General features: G+C 45.9%; 1 protein-coding gene across 6 annotated transcripts in view; it reads left to right on the top strand.

Moving 5' to 3' along the window:
• Positions 1 to 21,244, top strand: part of ptprga (protein tyrosine phosphatase receptor type Ga) — a 246,049-nt gene that overhangs the window by 154,648 nt on the left and 70,157 nt on the right. For all 6 annotated transcript variants that reach the window (XM_062986348.1, XM_062986349.1, XM_062986346.1 and 3 more), the window contains 2 exons: positions 1,372 to 1,554; positions 3,742 to 3,890. In XM_062986348.1, the coding sequence (XP_062842418.1) occupies positions 1,372 to 1,554; positions 3,742 to 3,890 (332 nt within the window). The remainder of the gene's footprint in view (positions 1 to 1,371; positions 1,555 to 3,741; positions 3,891 to 21,244) is intronic.

Here is a 21,244-nt window from a genome sequence, read left to right as displayed (position 1 = left end):
GCACGTTCACATTTCATTTGCCTGGCTGTGCTGTTGTTTCCTATGGAGTGAACTCACAACCAAACAAATCTGAATTCTGATTATAAAATCACATTGCAAAACTGTGGGCATTCATATGGACTCCACACTCTTTCAAGAAGCTTTTCTACAAGATTTGGAATTTTGTCAGACCCAATATTTTGGATTTGTGCTGTTGTGGGAATTCAAAATAACCCTTAAAGATTGACACAGACAATCGGAGTAATAGTAAAAGCAAAAAATCTATTTATTGCTCAGCTGAGGATCCTCCCACCATGCAAACCACACAGACAGAAGAGAAGGGTAGATACCGTCCGCCCCGTCACATTAATTATACCCCGCTTTACTGCCCCTTCAGGCTAACTCTGCTCAGCGACCCAACTCAAGGCCGACTTTCCACACCAAACTTGTTTATCGTTCTACAAGAATGGTCAGCTTGTTAAGAACATGGCATACTTGCATAAGAATGTGTGTGCAATCAAAACTGTGTGTGCGGGGGTGCCCATGCCAAGGTCAACATATCTCTGGACTTCTGAAACCTTCAAAAAGTCTCTTCTACCTCTGCTAATTGTACTAAGACAGCAGAAACTTATGAGTTTAATGTAAATAACTAATAAAATATAAAATTTTCTTAAAAGTTTCTTACCAACAAGCAAATAATCACTTTGTTACTGGACAACAACTAATATTGAAGGGTTACTGCTATGATGCGTTTTATTAATTAATTTTTTCTTTATTTCTTTTTTAAGGTCCTTCCTCAAACTGTCACCACAAAGTTGAATGTGTATCGATTATTATTGTACACCTGAAAGCAATTAGTCTGGCTGAAACGATTGAACTCAATCAAAAAGAAGGGTGTCCTCAGAATTTTTGTCATGTGGTGTTTTTACCCGATCTACCCACCACCAGAAACCTAAAAATCCAGGAAATACCCTGATATTTCTCAATAAAATCTGATGTAACGTGTATAAAATATGTTAAAAATGCTACAAGGTATCACTTTCAGGCAAACGTGCCTCAAGGTTCCTAAAATAAATCGTAAGGACGTCACCCTCAGCATTTACCTTCTCTTTGCATTACAGAACTGTCGAAACGTAGGCAGGATGTCTCAAATGATAAAACAAGAACATCTCGCACAGGTGTCTGACTGATTGAATCGTCTCAAACCCGAAGTGATGGTTTAATCGATACGCTTCAAGCCTCGCGGCTCTGAAACAGACAGACAGACAGACAGATGAGAACACTCTCACGTTTATACTAATTTTACTGATGCTTGAGGAACAAGAAAAGCCGATGGGTTCTTTTTTTAATATTGTTCTGAGATATCAAGTGATCGATTTTCTGTCTCTCTAGGTGCGTACGGACCAGAGACGGGATGGGCATCGGCTTATCCGGAGTGCCAAGAGAAGAACCAGTCGCCAATCAATATAGCCGACCAGGATGCCAAGGTCTCCATGGAGTACCTGGATCTCCTGCTGGACGGATTCGAAGCAGAATCGTCCAACAAGACGTCAATGAAGAACACAGGCAAAACCGGCAAGTTACCGTCCGTCTAGTCTAGTTACTGTCCATCCTTGCATGTCTGAGCGTATGTTAACGTCGCTTGCCGCAAGTGAATCCGCACCGAGTTCGGCGTCTGTCTCTTCAGAAAGGCAAACGAGTGCAAACAAAACCGAACGGCAGTACCAGACACGAATCATTACACACACCTTACACACACATTTACACACATGCACACTCTTCCTCGCTTCATACCTCTCCCAATTCCTAAACATAATCTATGCAGAGTAAGATAAATTGCCTGCGTTGTCTCATGAATAATGGAGACACCCTCAGCTATATATAACATTCACCTGAGTGTACATTCGGCTGAAGAACTGGGTTCCATCTTTACTACGCACACCTGCAAAAAAAAAGTCCTGAAGGAAGAAGTTCACGAGAAATGTTTACATGCCCTTGGTAGGAATATGTGAAATACAGTGGGGGCCAAATGCTGAATTTAATACAATATTTCCATTACATTTCAGTAGCAAGTCCACTGTACAGTCTGGTTATCCAGCATGTTATTCGCATTTTAACAATTAAAACAAACCAAATTCATGAGTTCTTGGAGCCCCAAGGACACATTTTTGTCAGACACGGATTTCTGGCCATCTGGAGACCCTCTTTTCATTCGGGTCCAATCATCTCAGCCTTCTAAGTCATGTCTATTTGTTAACACGATCTGGAGTCACCACAGAACCCTCACAGATTGGAATGTTCCCCTTATTAAACACGATCTGGAGTCCAACAGCGGAGGAAAGAAGTGAGGGGAAGGAAAAACGAAGACTGAGCAGTGTTGATTTTTCTCAGCCTTGAACAGAAAGCTAATCCATTGTGTGTTTGCACTCTGGCACTCGGGCACCTCTCTGTGACTCAGCAAAGCTGAAGTGGTGAAACTCCACAGTCAAGGTGCCCTGCTAGTAACCTGAAGGGTTATGATTTCAACTCTCAACACTGCCAGATGGCCACTGTTTGACCCAGATATACACTACATGGTCAAAGGTTTTTGGACACCTGACCATGGACGTGTCCTTTGGACATTAATATAGAAATGCTCTTCCTTAATAGAGAGAAGGCTTCCCATGAGATTTTGCAGTGTGTTTATGAGAATCCGTGTCTATTCAATTAAAAAATGTTTAGGCTTTCTAATGTTAAATGTTTCCTAGCTGTGGCTGATGGGGTAGGGGGTCAAGGCTCTGAGCTTTTCTCACACTAAACTCATCATCAGTCATCCAGGAACGGAAAATAGACTTCCCTAAACTGTTGGCACAAAATTGTTGTGAATAAAACTATTTATTTTAAATAGTTTATTTGTAACACTTAGCATTATTTTACATACTTATGACACACCAGAAGAATAAGGGTGTCCTTATTCTTTTGGCAACCTGGTGTATGTATATATAATCAATTAAACCCTCACAGCTACCTAATCCCCCACTTTGACTTTTTTAAGGATGGAACCTGTTATTCAGCCATGATAACAGCCGTAGCAGACATGGCGTTAAGAATCAAACAAACTAATGTCGGGCCAAATGAGAAGGTCTCCTTATTCCTTAGCTAGAAATGCACTGATCTGATACTTATTACTAGTTACTGACCAATTTTACTATTACTATTGCTTTTATTATTATTGGAATGGATACTAATTGTTTTTGGTTAATTATTCATACTGTAACTAATCATTTCTTTCTTTTTATTGAAAATCAGGCAGAATTGGATCAGTATTATGAATAATCAGATACTCAAACCTTTAATATCCATGTTGTATCAAAAAAAAAATTTGATTAATTTCCCCCCATCATCATCTGCTTATTTCTGTGCTTGATATGGGTGGCGCTTCACTCGTTATGCCTTATGGATAAAAATGTCTGCAAAATAAATAAATGTGCAAAAGTAATCTTCTCTCCGCCCGTCCCTTCATCTCTCCCGTTAGTTAACCTTCAGTCTTTCTCATTTGTGTTTGAAAATGAAACACAGCTCTGTTTGCTCAGTATCTCTGTGTTCCCCAGGAAACCTCAGATATTTCCCAGATCTGGTAACTCTGACGCGCCGAAGTTCGATCAGAAGTTCGAAGAAGCACAAAATAATCCCTAATACGTACCCGAAAAGTTGTGTTCAGCTACCGATGACAAGCAAACGCACTTACCGGCATGTCTCTCTGTGTCTCTCTGTATCTTTCAGTGGCCATCCTGCTGAAAGACGACTACTTCGTGCAGGGTGCAGGCCTCCCGGGTCGTTTTAAAGCCGAGAAGGTGGAGTTCCACTGGGGCCAGAGCAACGGTTCAGACGGCTCAGAGCACAGCATTAACGGTAGAAGATTCCCTGTGGAGGTAAGAGCTACACCAAATCCTAAAAACCTACAACCTCAGTCAGGATTTCAGTGGTGCTATCAGCCAGTCGGGCGTCTACAATCAAAAGCACGTTTTGCATAGAATTTCAAATCTGGGGGCACTCAGGTGGAGTAGCATTATAATACCCAACTATCCACTGTATGAATCCAGAGGTGCTACGGGCCTGGCCAGGCACACTGAGCAAGAGAAGGTTGCACTTGTAACAGCGCCTCCTGCTGTCTGGTTAAGGTGCCAGTATGGGTGGTGGAGAATCAGCTGAGAATCCAATGCAATGCAACCTGTAGACGTCAGATGAAGCGGGTGCTAGTCTGTGGGTCTCCTTGGCCAGCATGGGGATGGTTCAAGAGGCAGAGGAATCAGAGTTAGGAATTGGAAATGACTAAATGAGTTATTTTTTGACTGAGAAAGGAACAGACAGCGTGAGATGATGCTGAGAATGAATCCTCGTGTTAAAGTGTGATGTCATCTTTATGAATTTGGACGAGAGAGCAGCCGTGGATGAGAGTGCTACAGAGGGCGTTCCTGCATCGATTAAACAGTAGGTTACGAGGAGCCACTCTCTCCCGGGGTCGACCGGCGTTCGAGGATGTGTCTCGCCCCTCTCTGCTGATTTATGCTCATTCCAGCCTGGCAGCTTTTCCACACAATAAGAGCTTTTTTTTATCACCCCACTTCAAACATGCGAGCGGTCCTCTCTCACGCCTGCCAAGTCCTGCTCGCCGCTCTCTCTTAACCGGAATGGGTGTCATTCTTATTTCGTCGTGTAGCATTTATTAGCATTCCCCCTCCCCAGCTCTGGAGGTGCACGATTGGCATATAAGCTTATGGCATGCCATCAGTGCCAGCTCCCACTTATTGGCATTTGGATGATGTCACCCCAGTATAAATCACGTCAGGGAGAAACGGCTTCAGTGCTAAAGTTTAATGTTCTCAGCAGGACAGCCCGGCTAATGCACAACACTCACTGAGACTCCTCAGGCTGCTCTGATTTATTGTGAGGAATGACCATATCCCAGGCCTTTACTTAATAATGAGAGGCAGTTGGTTCCACTCAGATTAGCCGGAAACGGCATTTCTTGTTGCTGTGATGTACTGTGTGTATTCTGGTATGTTTACATAAATGGGAACTGTAATGTGCGGCTATTTTTTAATGGAAGGAAGGACTGTTTACTGCCAGAGGTTTAAGGAAATTGTTTTTTTTTAAACCATTGCTGAAAAAAGGCCAGTGAGAATTTGGGGGATCTGAATTCAATGGCAAGCTGTAGTAGTTTTAATAAAAAATAATATTTATAATAATAACAATAATAATTAATAATGATAATAATTGGTGATATAATAATAATAATGACAATTGATGATACTACTACTATAATAATAACAATAATAATAATAATCACAATAATAACTAATAATAATAATACAATAATAATAATAGTAATGATAATATAATAACAATAATAATAATAAAAACAATAATAATAATACAATAATAATAATAATAACTAATAATAATAACAATAATAACAATAATAATAACAACAATAATAATAATAACAATAATAATAATAATAACAATAATAATAGTTGATTATTATAATAATATTATATAATGATAATGATTCTAAATTGCAAGTATAATTTAATACATATTTTATCCCTAGATCAATAAATCTGTTATTAAATAGCATTAGGTGATTCCTCTACACTAGATACTGAATTCTTTATTTTATGATGTGTTATTTTTAGTGAAGTTAACTACCCACCCCTGAGGATTAAGTCGGCACTGTCCTTGTCTGTTAAGGTTAGTTAATAACCCACCAAGGACTAGGGGGGAACCCAAAGGCGAGTGCACAAACAACAAAACCCAGAAGTGATAATACGATATTTATTTAAACAAATAATAAATAAACGACCAAAACAAACAACCAAAAAGATAACAGAAAACGAGAGGGGGGCGGCAGGAGCGGTACTGGAAGCGCCGGGGAACTGCAGGGCGGACTGATGACCAGGAGTGATGAACCGGAATGCAGGATGACCAGGAATGGCAGGAGAACCAGGAATGGCAGGAACGCAGGAGAACCAAGAACGGCAGGAATACAGGAGAACCAGGAACGGCAGGAACACAGGAGAACCAGGAACGGCAGGAACGCAGGAGAACCAAGAACGGCAGGAACACAGGAGAACCAGGAACGGCAGGAACGCAGGAACGGGGGGGGAGGTCGTATGGCAAGCAGACAATCTGGCGACGAGTGAGAGAAAAGCCGGCGTTTAAATGCAGGAGTTGATGAGATGAGGAATGAGGCGCAGGTGTGTGTGGGGTCCGCCCTCCAGCGATCTATTGGCTGGAACCGCAGCAACCTCCGAAAACAGTACCGCTCCAGGCCGCTAGGGGGAGAAGGGAGCAAAACGGGAAAACAAACGCAAACCACCACCAAGAACAAAAGCGATCGGGGAAACTAAAGAAAACGGAGAAAAACAAAATACCAACCGGAATGAAAACAAAACGCTGGGAAACCCTGAAAATGAAAGGTAAGCGCTGGCGGATCCTAACAGTACCCCCCCCTCAACGGCCACCTCTAGGTGGCCTACCGGGTCTATCAGGATGTAGACGGTGGAACTCACGGACCAGGTTGGAGTCAAGGATGGCAACCCGGGGAACCCACGACCGCTCCTCAGGCCCATAACCCTCCCAATCTACCAGGTATTGGAGGCCCCGACCACGTCTACGGACATCCAGCAACCGGCGAACCGTGTATGCCGGATGCCCATCGATGAGCCGGGGGGGTGGTGGGGGTTCGGTCGGAGGGTTCAAGGGTGAGGAAACCACGGGCTTGAGCTGGGAGACGTGGAATGTGGGGTGGATCCGCATGTGGCGGGGAAGTTTCAGTCGTACCGACGTGGGGTTGATGATCTTCTCGACGGTGTAGGGGCCGACGAAGCGGGGGGAGAGTTTCCGAGACTCGACACGCAAGGGGATGTGAAGGGTGGACAACCAGACAGCTTGACCAGGAGCATAGGGGGGGGCCGGTCTTCTACGACGATCGGCCGACTGCTGGTTGGCGTCCCGAGTGCGCAGGAGGGTGGTCCTGGTGGAGCGCCAGAGTCTTCGGCACCTGCGAAGGTGGTGCCCAACAGAGGGGACTGCCACATCGGCTTCTTGTTCGGGGAACAGTGGTGGCTGGTAGCCTAAGGAGGCCTCGAAGGGGGACAATCCTGTGGCAGATGACACCAGAGAGTTGTGGGCATACTCGACCCAGGCCAGGTGGGAGCTCCAGGCCTTGGGGTTGCGAGCAGCCATGCACCGTAAGGCCGACTCCAGGCCCTGGTTGGTCCTCTCCGCCTGACCGTTGGACTGTGGGTGGAAGCCGGAGGAAAGGCTGACTGTGGCGCCCAGCGCCCCGCAGAAGGCCTTCCAAACCTGGGAGGTGAATTGGGGTCCTCGGTCTGACACAATGTCCAATGGTATTCCATGAACGCGAAAAACTAGATTAACTAAAAGTTCTGCTGTTTGGAAGGCTGTGGGGAGCTTCGGCAGAGCAGCAAAATGTACGGCCTTGGAAAACCGGTCAACGATGGTGAGGATGACTGTGTTCCCGTTGGAATCCGGAAGGCCCGTGACGAAGTCCAAGGCAATATGGGACCATGGGCGACTCGGGATAGGGAGAGGCTGAAGTAGCCCCGCAGGAGATTGATGGGATGCTTTGCTGCGTGCACAGGTGGTACAGGCCGCCACAAATTCCCCAACATCCTTCTCCAAGGATGGCCACCAGAAATGCCTCTTTAGGAAGGATACGGTACGACTAGTCCCGGGATGGCAGGCGACGCGGGACTCATGGGCCCATTGAAGGACCGGCGAGCGAGCTGTGGCCGGGACGAAGAGACGGGTTTGGGTTCCTGTCCTGGGGTCTGGTTCCTGGGCCTGGGCTTCGGTGACTAGACGACGAACGTCCCAAGTGAGGAGCCCAACAAGTCGACTCGGCGGGAGGATAGTCTCGGAAGAGGTGAGGGCTTCCTTCGGGGCAAACTGGCGAGAGAGGGCGTCCGGTTTGATGTTCCGGGATCCAGGCCGGTAGGTCAAAGTAAAATCAAAACGGGCGAAGAACAGTGCCCATCTGGCTTGCCTGGCGTTCAGCCTCTTTGCCGTCTGGACGTAAGACAAATTCTTGTGGTCCGTCCAGACGACAAAGGGCTGAGCGGCCCCCTCCAGCCAGTGCCTCCACTCCTCCAAGGCCAGTTTCACCGCCAGTAGCTCACGGTCCCCGACATCGTAATTGGCCTCAGCTGAAGAAAGGCGACGTGAAAAAAAAGCACAAGGGTGCAGAGGGTTCTCGGGACTCACCCGCTGGGAGAGCACAGCCCCTACCCCAGTATCGGATGCATCCACCTCCACCACGAACTGCTTGTCGGGGTCGGGCTGGATGAGGATGGGGGCGGAAGTGAACAAAGTCTTGAGCCGGAGGAAAGCTTCCTCTGCCTCCCGGGGCCAGGTGAAGGAAATCTTAGTCGAGGTGAGGCGAGTGAGGGGTGCTGCCACGTGGCTGTAGTTTCGGATGAATCGTCGGTAGAAGTTAGCGAAACCCAGGAAGCGTTGGAGCTCCTTCCGAGTGGTAGGGGTAGGCCACTCTGTGACCGCTCGGATCTTGTGGGGGTCGGCTCTAACCTGGCCGCTCTCCAGAACGACCCCGAGGAATTCCACAGAGTCGACGTGGAACTCACACTTCTCGACCTTGACGAACAATCTGTTCTCTAATAACCGAGAGAGGACCCTCCGGACATGCGCTCCGTGTTCTTCCCGGGACTTGGAAAAAATCAAAATGTCGTCAAGGTAGACGAACACGAACCGGTTGAGGAAGTCTCTGAGCACATCGTTGACCAAGGCTTGGAAGACTGCTGGGGCGTTACAAAGCCCGAAGGGCATTACGAGGTACTCGAAGTGGCCGAGCGGGGTGTTGAACGCCGTCTTCCACTCGTCGCCTTCTCGGATCCGCACCAGGTGATACGCGTTACGCAGGTCCAACTTTGTGAAGATGGTAGCACTGTGCAGGGGTTCAAAGGCCGACGACATCAACGGCAGGGGATACCGGTTCTTGACCGTGATCTGGTTGAGGCCCCGGTAGTCGATGCATGGCCGCAGGGTCTTATCCTTCTTTTCGACAAAAAATAAACCAGCTCCTAAGGGAGATGATGAGGGGCGGATGATTCCGGCGGCCAGAGACTCCGAGATGTAGCTCTCCATCGTGCTCCTCTCAGCACGAGAGAGGTTATAGAGCCGACTGGTAGGCAGTGGGGCACCAGGCAGCAAGTCGATGGCACAATCGTAGGGTCGGTGAGGGGGTAGAGACTGGGCCCGGTACTTGCTGAACACCTCGCGGAGGAAGTGGTACTCCCGGGGCACCTTGGACAGGTCAGGGGATGCTGCAGAGGGGGTGGTGCTTGTCCCGTTCCCCGGCTGAGGGATGGCGGAGACCAGACAATTGGCGTGGCAAAAGTCGCTCCAAGCCACAACTCGTCCACGAGCCCAGTCGATGTGGGGGTTGTGACGTGCCAACCAGGGGTAGCCTAGGACCAGGGGGGTCTGAGGAGCTTTGATAACTACGAAGGAGAGGGTCTCCCGGTGGTTTCCTGAGAGGATCAGGGACAAAGGCGCGGTACGGTGGGTCACCCGGGCAATGATCCGTCCATCCAGGGCTCGCGCAGTGATAGGAGGGTCCAGGGGCTCCAGGGTCCCCCCCAGCTGACTTGCCAGCCCTTCGTCTAACAGGTTGTCCTCCGCACCCGAGTCCACCAAGGCCTGGAGAGGGACCGAGCAGCCATGGCAACAAAGGGTTGCCTGCATGCGGAGGTGGCGTTGCTGGGAGGATTGGGATAATTGTGGGAGGGGGGATAGCTGAGAGTCGCCCGCCAGTACCCCCACGGCTACTGACGGGCGCCCTCTTTTGGCCGGACAGGGCATGCCCGGAGAATATGGCCTGCCTGACCACAATAAAGGCATTGCCCGGCCCTGAAGCGGTTAGCCCGCTCCTGGGGGGTTAACCGGGCACGCCCCAACTGCATGGGTTCAGGCATTGGTACTAAGGGTATAGGGGCAACACTGGAGGCACCTGAGGGCTCTGAGGGGCTCGAACAGGTCAAAGGGGAAGGTAGCCTGGAACCGGTTCTGGCCGCCCTTTCATGGCGGCGGCTGCGGAGGCGGTTATCCAAGCGGATGGCCAGAGCTACCAGGGAGTGGAGGTCGGGGCTCTCGTCCCTTGCCGCCAACTCATCCCTCAGGGAGTCGATGAGACCTTGCCGGAAAGCCTCCCGGAGGGCCTCGTCGTTCCACCCCGAGTCGGCGGCCAAGGTCCAGAACTCAATAGAATAATCAGCCACGGACCGGGAACCTTGGCGCAGGGAAAATAGTCGGGAAGAGGCACTCCCCGAATAATCCGGGTGGTCAAACACTGTCCTGAACCGGGCGAGGAAGTCAACAAACGAGCCCTCTCGAGGGTCCGTCTGTGACTGTACCGCTTCGGCCCAGGTCAGGGCCCTGCCTCTCAGGTGACCAATAATAAAGGCCACCTTACTGGCCTCGGTGGCAAAGGTAGTGGGACGCTGACGGAAAATGGATTCGCATTGGAACAAAAACCCTCTGCACCTCTCCAGGTCTCCACAGAAGGGCTCGGGGTTGGGGACAGGTGTTTCCACGGAGGACCCTGGAACCACGGGACCTGTCGGAGGTACGACCGGAACCTGGGAAGGAGCAAGAGGTACAGGATTAGGAGGTATTAGACGTACTACCTGCTGGGTCAAGTCAGCGAGCTGCTGGCTGAGTGTCCCCAGCATCTGGTTATGGCGGATAAGGATCCCCTCAACCGTTTGTGCACCCGTGGGTTCCATGGTGGCCAGATTGTACTGTTAAGGTTAGTTAATAACCCACCAAGGACTAGGGGGGAACCCAAAGGCGAGTGCACAAACAACAAAACCCAGAAGTGATAATACGATATTTATTTAAACAAATAATAAATAAACGACCAAAACAAACAACCAAAAAGATAACAGAAAACGAGAGGGGGGCGGCAGGAGCGGTACTGGAAGCGCCGGGGAACTGCAGGGCGGACTGATGACCAGGAGTGATGAACCGGAATGCAGGATGACCAGGAATGGCAGGAGAACCAGGAATGGCAGGAACGCAGGAGAACCAAGAACGGCAGGAATACAGGAGAACCAGGAACGGCAGGAACACAGGAGAACCAGGAACGGCAGGAACGCAGGAGAACCAAGAACGGCAGGAACACAGGAGAACCAGGAACGGCAGGAACGCAGGAACGGGGGGGGAGGTCGTATGGCAAGCAGACAATCTGGCGACGAGTGAGAGAAAAGCCGGCGTTTAAATGCAGGAGTTGATGAGATGAGGAATGAGGCGCAGGTGTGTGTGGGGTCCGCCCTCCAGCGATCTATTGGCTGGAACCGCAGCAACCTCCGAAAACAGTACCGCTCCAGGCCGCTAGGGGGAGAAGGGAGCAAAACGGGAAAACAAACGCAAACCACCACCAAGAACAAAAGCGATCGGGGAAACTAAAGAAAACGGAGAAAAACAAAATACCAACCGGAATGAAAACAAAACGCTGGGAAACCCTGAAAATGAAAGGTAAGCGCTGGCGGATCCTAACATTGTCTTTGTTCCAAATGATTAAAGCGAGCTACAGATCTGGGCCTCTGCTAGACTGTGTCATCCAAAATCTGGATCATTCTGATGAGGCTTTGCTGTTCGTTCTACAACCAGATCTACAAAAAGAGAGAAAAAATTAGAATGGAAACAGTCGAAGGAAGGAAAGAGAGAAATAGAGCGTGAGAAATAGAGTTAAGAGTAAAAGATTCCCTAAACCTTAATAACCAGAGAAGAGCAGAAAAGAGCAAGTGAAAGTGCAAGCTGAGGACCGATGGGTCTGAGAAGAACTGCCTTCACCTGCCTCTCATACAATTAACACTCCGGCTAATGGGAGTGATTGAACCAGAGGGCCAATTAAATATGTCACTGGTTGTGTGCCGAGCTATCCTCAGCAGAGAGCCCAACTGCATTACCTCTGGATAAAGACAATGCATTAAAAATCACCAGCGGGTGTGCCTCTGGCTTTTTAAAGTGGGTTTGACATGATTAAGAGGATGCAAAGTGCAAGCGGAGGGTTTATTAAACTGAATTAATTACACTAATTAGGACATCTGAGGAATTGCTGACCGACTTGGTACAGAGAAAATGAACAGCAGATATTTTTTCCTGTCGTGTCTTTAACTCTTTGGTTACCTGAAAGTGATTTGGAAGTTTTTTTTAAAGGCTGTCTGTCTATCCTGTCTGTCCATATATCTATCCAGCTTCACCTTGATTAAAAGCCATATTTACTTCTTTAGACACTTAATTAAATAAATAAATGTTTGGTTTTCATTGTTCCAGTGGCTGGAACTTATTGAAGGGAAGACGTTCTGACTTTAAACAGCCTTGTAGATCGATCAGGCCACACGTCCGGGCACGGTGGCTAAGTGGGTAACACCGTCGCCTCACAGCAAGAAGGTCCTGGGTTCGATCCCCAGCTGGGGCGGTCCGGGTCCTTTCTGTGTGGAGTTTGCATGTTCTCCCCGTGTTCGTGTGGGTTTCCTCCGGGTGGTCCGGTTTCCTCCCAAAGTCCGAAGACGTGCAAGTGAGATGAACTGGAGATACTAAATTGTGCAGGACTGTGTTGGATATAACCTTGTGAACTGATGAATCTTGTGTAATGAGTAACTACCGTTCCTGTCATGAATGTAACCAAAGTGTAAAACGTTAAAATCCTAATAAACAAACAAACAGCCGTCAGCATCTGTTGCTCAAAAGCTTCCAAAATGACACGTCCAGCATTTCCTCACTGAACAACCTTAAGGTTTTGAATTAGGGTCTAGGTGTCTAACTATTTCATTTTCAGGTGTCCGCACACTTTTGGCCATATATAAATCATTTGCATTGTTGCGATTAGACCAACTTTCAGATTTTAGATTCTTACTGAACTGGTCTGGTATGGCGACCAGATCCACTGTGGCGACCCCTAAATACAGGAGCAGTCGAAATAAAAACGTGTATATAATATCTGCCTAGATTTTTATTTTGTACATTTTCAGCCTCATTTGATCTTGCTGTTATAAATAACGTGAAAATTTGGCTGCTTCTTTCACATCAAATCGTTTTCATTGATTTACTGCATGCTGACTGTAGTAATAATGTGGTAAATAATGCAGCTGCATTGTTGAAAAATATCAACATCATCATGGGCATTAGGGAAAATCCTGCTTCTCAGTTGCAGATATAATTCCACCACGTTCCATTTCTTGCTTTCTTAATTTCAGGTTAGAACTTCATGGGTGTTCTGAGATTCACAGATAATGAATCCTCACCCTGGAACCCTTTCTGAGTTTGACAGGCACTTTGACTTTGCAGTAACCTTTTTCCAGTCTGTCGCTAGTGGCCCTTGACTTGAGCTTGAAGGCTGCCTGTTGTGTATCATCGTGATTGAAGGAAAGACGCTCTCAGGCACTTTCCTGTCCTTCTTGTGGACTCTTCATGCACTTTAAGCCTGGAAAGCCCCAGTCAGTGTAGACAAAAGACAGAGACGATTGCGGTTCATGAGCTGAATGCCTGTCTTTTTGTCACTTGGGACTGATGAGGTGGGTTGTTGAGGTGGATGTTAGGAACGATTCCGTGTTCCTCGTGTCATTTTCTTTGAATGGATGTGGACACGGGTAAGATTGTACAGCGAGCTGTTTTTCGATCATAGGCTCCGGAATGAGATGTGCACGGGTGTATTCTAGGTCCGATCGCAAAGTAAATAGGACGCAGCCTGCGAGCTTGGAATTACTGGCTATGGAGAGAACGGAGGGTAATCCCTATGATCATGTGCACAGGGTTTACGGCTGCTGTTAGTAAGACTGGTGTTTGCTGTGTGATCTGAGCCGACGTTTGGGAAGACGTTGTAGGGAAGATGTAAAAGGTAAAGAAAGCGAGATGCATCGTTGGCACACATACGCTAAAAGCTGCCTGAGGTGGTGAGAGTGCTTTAGTGTGAGAGAGAGAGAGACAGAGAGAGAGAGAGAGAGGTGGAAAAGTAAGATAAGCTATGACAGATGTCTATCAACTGACACTTTAGTGGACGTTCATTGCAAAAAGGCATAAAAAATGGTGATATCCAGAGATAGAGAGACCTTTAGAGTGGCACATTCAGTCAAGTATTTAATTCTTTAAAAAATACTCATTATTTGAAATAATAAGGGTTGCCAGGTGCAGTATTTTCCCACAGAATTTACTCAGGCACTCGCATCCAGGGACAATTTCCAGGAAATAAAATCACCGACCACATTATTTTGGAGATACTCCAGTGGAAGAGAAGTGGAGAATCAAACCCTGATGCCACTGTGTGGGCCTGTATTAAGTACCACAGTTATTAAATACCGTAGGGAGAAGGTGCTCAATTTATTACTTTTTTACAAGTATTCTGCCCAACAGTGCACACACCACAAATATTTAAAGCTCACTAGAGCTTCATTTAGCAATTACCACCCAGCCTTTAAACCCTAATTGAGACACACTCGGCGTAACTGTGCATTAAAACCACTCTTCTGTTTAAAACTGGGGTTCTATTTAACCATCAGTCCGTCAAGGCATCATCACTCTTCAGCCAATGAACTCGGCAACGGTCCTGCTCCGTCTCTGGCCTGCCTCATGAATACCCATGAGCCGCCCCGGCCGGTGCGTAAGATCTGCCGCGAAATGCCATTCTCATTTCCCTTGGTCGCCTGGCTGAATGATTTATGATTTACGAGGCTTGCCATTTAGTAATTGTTTTCTAATAAGGCGCCTGAATGGCGTGATTAAGTGTGTGCCTGCTGAGTCTCGTCCCGCTGTTTTAACTGGAAACGGATGGTTAATATGCTTAACGTGTCGTGCCCAACCCACTCCGCGCTCAGCATCAGGTGTCAACCTGCATTCGCTTCTTAGCATGACGCTACCAGCCCGCCCCGTGTCACGCATGTAAACTTGCATCCGTCCACACGAGCGTCCGCGTGTGCCTACGCAGAATGTTCCAAGTTTCTAAGCAAAAGCAAACGCCAGGAAATCACGGCGAATCTGGTCTCCTGCATCGCGTCTATTGATCCCTGACCCCGGCTATTTGTGTCTGTGTTTGAGTAAACCGAGGCTGTCAGCTCGGGGTTAATGCCGAGGCTCAGCATGACACCAGTGTATTAGGCTTATTAGGCTGCTGTTGTGTTGTCACACAGACGTAAATAATGACAGAGTAATTACCACGCTGTCAGTCTGGCTGCGCAGGCCGAAAACATCACAGTCTGCGCTCTTTTCTCTCACATTAACGTCCTCCTCGATTTAAAAATAGAATATTTTACAACTTAAATGGCTGATTTGAGGTCAGTTTGTTGTCATATTAATCATCGCAGGGCAGAAAGGAGGTTTTCTTTTTTAAAACAAGGGCTTACTAAGTAGTTCTGACTAAACCTGAATCAGGGAGCTTTTGAATGTAACATCACTATCTGAGCTCCACTGTTATGGACCAATTATATTTGATATTTTAGATGTCATTCCAAAATGGCACAATTCTCAGAAATGCCATGGCGAAAGCCGAGCTAACGTTCTTAGTTTCTTAGCTATGTAGTTAAACAAAATGATAGTAATTAAGTATTGACTGTTATTTAACAAATTACTATAAATACTCTGGTGCAAACCCAGTCAGATATTTGTAAATGTTTGTTTACACTTTTTGTATCTCCCATTCGCCTCACTTGTACGTCTTTGGACTGTGGGAGGAAACCGGAGCTCCTGGAGGAAACCCACACAGACACGGGAAGAACATGCAAACTCCACACAGAAAAGAACCCCAACCGTGCCACCTGGAAATCGAACCCAGGACCTTCTCACTGTAAGGCAGTGGTGCAACCCACCGAGCCACCGTGCTGCTTGTATTTGCATTTAGATCTGAATGGGAGACAGGACTAAAATGACCAGCTGGATTGTGGGATACGGTTCTATAGGTGGTAGGAATTTGATTTTGCATCATGGCGGGTGCTGGTGCTGTATACGAGCTAACACTGCAGTGAGGAGAAGAGAAAAGCAAAGGAGGCTTTTCAAGGCCTTTATTCATCCGCTCTGATAAGAGACACAAAGTAAATTAACACAGACACACATACACACACACACACACACACACACACTCTTACAGCCTGCTGTGGGTATCACAGATAAGAGATGGCATTGATGAATTGGATTTTATTTCCCATCAGCCTTCGCAGCCACCACTATAAAAAAAAAACGCTTTTCAAAATGCTACCTGATGCAAAGATAGTTTGCATAGTGAAAAGGTGACGAGATTCACTCAATAGAGCTCAGCAGTGATGCCCAGTCTTTCAGCAGCTAAAGACGTTTACTCCATTGACATTTTAGACCATTTTTAAAGCTGCATTGGGTGAAATGAAGACCCACCTTCCAGAATAAATGGCCAGTAGATATCATCCAGTGTCAGGGTGAACTGTGAATACATTTTAATAATATGATCCAATGTAATCAATTTGTTGCTTGAATTATGCAAATATAATTAGCTAGGATTAAGCAGGTATTTGCATCAAAACAAAACTTAAAATGGAATATACATAATTAATAAAAATGTTGTTGATCTGTTCCCACTGTGGTTTATAACAGCGATCTCCAACCATTTTTGCACCACAGACCGGTTTCATATAAGATATAATTTCACGGACCGGCGGGGGCAGGAGGATTTTGAATAGAATAACAATACTACTCCCAAATGATGGAAAATCAGTGGGAACCCAGAGCTTTTTGTGCTGCAACGAAACACTCCCACCTAGGGGTGATAGGAGACAATAGTTTCATTGCTTTTGTAGCAATCTCTAATTATTTATTCTTTATGTGCAGCCCGGTAATTAATGATGCACGGACTGGTACCGGTCCGTTGCCCGGTGGTTGCGGACCACTGGTTTACAAGATGTTACGTAAAGCCTCCACAAGGGGAAGTCGTGGACAAGTTCATTTCATGTTTATGCGCCTGTTAAAATTCATTTATTTAATTATTATTGTTTTTTCTGCAACCTATTTTTATTGTCTCGCGACCCTTGGGTGGGTATGAAAAACCCTGGGTTAGGTTATATTTTTTACTCAACCAGTTATGCCGACACTCACCATAAACACAAAAATACTGACCAGCCGATCATAACACCAACAAAGAAGAAGAAGGTAGCTTATATAGAATATACATGATCTGATCAGGCTGACATGTTCAAAAATTGACCCGCATTCATAAAACCCCTAAAATAAAGCAACTTCATTATATTATTAAATGTATTGTGGTTGAAAAAACAACCTGACAATCATCACAAGCTTTACGATTTCTGGGGTCACTGTTAGTGAGTTAATGACAAATTCCATATGGAAAAACCAGATTTTTTTTACCTCCAGGTCCTCATTGTTTAGATCTATAGGTACAGAAAGTGGTAAAGCATGTACTGTAATGTCCTTTATACTCTCCATCCATCTGCTCCGGATGGTTAGCCATAAGCACTTTCTGCGAATCAACAGATTGATGTTGGCCGCTAGACTGCTCCCTAACCACCGTGGACAGTAGGAATAAAAATGAGAGCCTCCATAGCTTTTTATTTCTAATGGGATATTGTGATGATGAATATTGAGCTAGCTTGTGCTTATCTGTTATATTACTGCTACTGAGAACAGCCTGTTCTTAAAGTGATAGGCAGGCAGCCAATCCCAGTGTTATACCCTACACTCAGTTTTTTTATTCTCTTTATTTATCTCTGTCTTTTAATCCCCCATTTCATTAAGTTTTCATTGTGTTTTCTCTCCACTTTCTCACTTCTGTAACCAATTCCTCCTTTTATTCTCTTTTTTCTTGAAGAATATTCAGGGTTTCAAACCAGAGATTTCCATACAAATGTTGGGCTCATTCTGCTCCGTAACATTTAGCACAGATGGGATCTATGTTATTATTACAGAATTAAAATTCTAACAGTACCTGCAAAAGGGACAGATGCCAGTCTGAAGGCTGTCATACTTATGGAATAACTTGCTGACCAGTTGAGACATGTCTGGTACCTTGACATTACCTAAGGGTCCTTTAAGTTTTGTACATTGTGAGGTGGAACGTCCTTCAGCAGAAAAACAATGCACATCTGCCTTGCTGACCACATGATCCTGAAGAAGACTGGATTTGTCAGACCAGTCGACCTTCTTCCATTTCTTTGATGCCCATGTTTTCTCTGGTGGACAGGGGTTAGCCTCTGCACTCCGACTGACCTGTGACCACTGTGTGTTGTGACACATTTACCTCATCACCAGGATTATAATGATCTGCAGGTTGAGCCACAGTGGCTCCTCTGTTGGCCCGTCCCAGACACCATAGATTTTATCCTCATCTACCTTCGGCATAGATGAGTCTTGGCTGCCCAGCAACCTGTCGGCGGTTTTTGGTTTGTCTATCCTCAGTCTACGACTGCCCCTTGCAGTTTCAGAGATACTACAACCCAGTCATCTGGTCATAACGATTTGACCCTTATTAAATCACTCAGGTCTTTAGGTCTGATCATATCTGCTGCATTTAACACTTGAACAACACTCGAGTTTGGGTCTCGGTGGTGTCACCAGCCTGGTCGGGCACTCACCAGACACAACTGTCCTTGTCTGAGTAAGAAAAGAGTCTGCATTAAGTCTGTGGTAATACACCACTTTAATATTAACCCAGCTATCGTTATTACTGTGAATTATTCTTAGCTAGCCTGTATTTTTTAACCCAACAGGGGTCCAAAGAGGACAAAATATATGACCCCCATGTTTGATTTAATTACAGTAGTTATTCTAGGCTGGGAGGACTAGGAGACAACAAATGATCTTCACCACATGACACGGGTTCTTAAGGGTTCACACATACTTAGGACTGTGTAAAGTCTACAATAGACCGTGTACACATGTGCAGTACAATGAAATTCTTTCTACGCATATCCCAGCTTGTTTGGAAGCTGGGGTCAGAGCGCAAGGTCAGCCATTGTCCGGCGCCCCTGGAGAAGGCAGGGTTAAGGGCCCAACAGTGGCTGCATAGCAGAGCCTGGATTTGAACCGACAGTCTTCACAGACTACCACTGTCCCCAAGTCTAGCCAGGAAATGAGAACACACAAACACTTACCTGCAGAACCTGACGGCGTAAAATTCTCAGGGATTACATCCATTACACAAACTGAGAGACGGACGGTTGAAGCACAGCCAGAATTATTCACAGCCAGAATGTTGGTAATGCGGTATAATGCCATGCTGCCAGTTTTATCGCTGAAGGGTCTAGAAGACTGATTGGAAACGAATTAGAGCTGCAACTTCAAATTAAACAGATGCACTTTTATGCCCGCTCTCCACCTAAACAAACTCCCTTTAAATTGGAAGATTAGTTATGTCTTACGTCGAGGTATAAGGTTTCCCTTTTTTTTTCTCTTTCTGAGTCAATCTCTCTCTCTCCTTTCCTCTGCATCAGTCAATGTCTCTCGCTCTTTTGCTTTCTTTTCCTCTTTCCGATGTCTCTCTCGCCCCTCTCTCCCTTTACTGCAACATTCTATTAAACCTTCACAGATAACTGATGACTGCCATGCCCGCTCTGCCCGTTTTATTTATTTGCTTATTTATTTTATTTCCGCTTGTTTATTATGTGTTTTTCCTGAAGAAGAGGGGGCACACGGTCGCTAACATAATGTTATATTTCCTCACCCGTCTTCAGCGGCACTGAAAAACACATCCATCCTTTAAGAGCAGAGTTCTGCCTAAAGGGCAAATAGATGTCGTCCCAGTTCTTCGCCGGCTCGATACCATTTTTAATAATCTTGTTGCAGATAGCGCCTCGACCCCTTTTGTTTTCTTGAAAGCAATATTTTTCACGTTTTTTATGAGAAAGTAATACCCGCGGAATTGAAATGCGACGTGCTTAATGTCTCTTTGTTGATTTTCCATTTGTAGGGCGCCGCGAAGGAGAATAAAGGCGGTTTGGTATATCTCTCATGAGAGAGAGCAGAGGCACAAGAGCAGATGATTGAGGACGCAGCTGATGGCTGTTCGTTACCAGATCACTCAGTTCAGCCGAAGCATTATGATTCGCCCCCGCTGGATTTAACCTTACTTATTGGCTTCTTGGTCACTTTCTTGAAAGGACAAAAATAATCATTCCTGTTATTTTATAAGGCTAGAAAAGGGCAATATTACATTTAAACTGTACATTAATAAACAGTTTGTTTATTTGCTAGTTGCAGAATGTGACAGCCGCTTATGGTGTGTAAAGTATGTTTCCAAAAAAATCTACATTTTATAGTTATACTGGAAAGGTATACTGGCTGGTTCGAAATCCCAGCTCTGGTGTGCTAGCGTGTTTTACTGCTGCGCCACCTGAGCGGCCGAGCTTATTGACTTTTACTGTGACTTTACTTCCCAAATCACGCCACACTTCCCAGTTCATCAACTGTAACTACTGTGTTTTTTTAAAGAAATGTTTAGGAGCAACAACAGCTCAGCCATAAAGCTACACAATCTGCAGTCGTAGTACTAACTTTATTTTTATGTTGCATCCTGCCTTTTAAAACAATGTCCAAACAAATCATGTTCTTCAGGATCTTCATGAAGGTCTCCACGACTGAGCAGCTGCACACAACACCAAGCATTGTTATCGAATTGTGTATAAATCACTCCTCTCCATCTGGCAAGCTGATGGATGGATGTAACCTGGCTGAGCTGTATAGTATTATGGGGGAGAAATAATGGTCTGGGGCTGTTTTTAATGGTTTGGACTGGACTCTTAGTTTCATTGAACAGGAACTGTAATGCTACAGTATTCAATAATATTCTAGAATCTTCTAGAGAACAAATTAAGTGTATTCAGGTTTGTAGTAGGTGCTTAACTTTTTAGCATAGCAATTTACCACGGCAAAATAAGGTCAATAAGGGTCAATACAGTAATACATGGTTAAGCTTGGAGTAAATAAAATTAACTGGCTTGTAAAGGGACGAGAACTTCTTCCATAACTAGAAATCCGAAGACTGGAATGGAAGGGAAATTCTGCAGTCATGACTTGAGACCTGAATCAGACATTAGACACGGCACCTCAATAATTAGAAGTCATGCCCTAATACTTATAGCTATATGGCTTTTTTATTGGTATGATACGGTACATTAAGAACCTGGCCCTTACTGGCTCTGCAGACATGTTTTGTTGCTTCACTATAATCCGTCGTGACGAGGTGTGTGCACGTCTGTCACATTCCAGATTT

The sequence above is a fragment of the Trichomycterus rosablanca genome, chromosome 24 (genome assembly GCF_030014385.1).
Source record: "Trichomycterus rosablanca isolate fTriRos1 chromosome 24, fTriRos1.hap1, whole genome shotgun sequence".
Taxonomy (NCBI): Eukaryota; Metazoa; Chordata; class Actinopteri; order Siluriformes; family Trichomycteridae; genus Trichomycterus; species Trichomycterus rosablanca.
The sequence above is the reverse complement of the archived record's forward strand: the minus strand, read 5'-3'. Positions and strand labels throughout refer to the sequence as shown.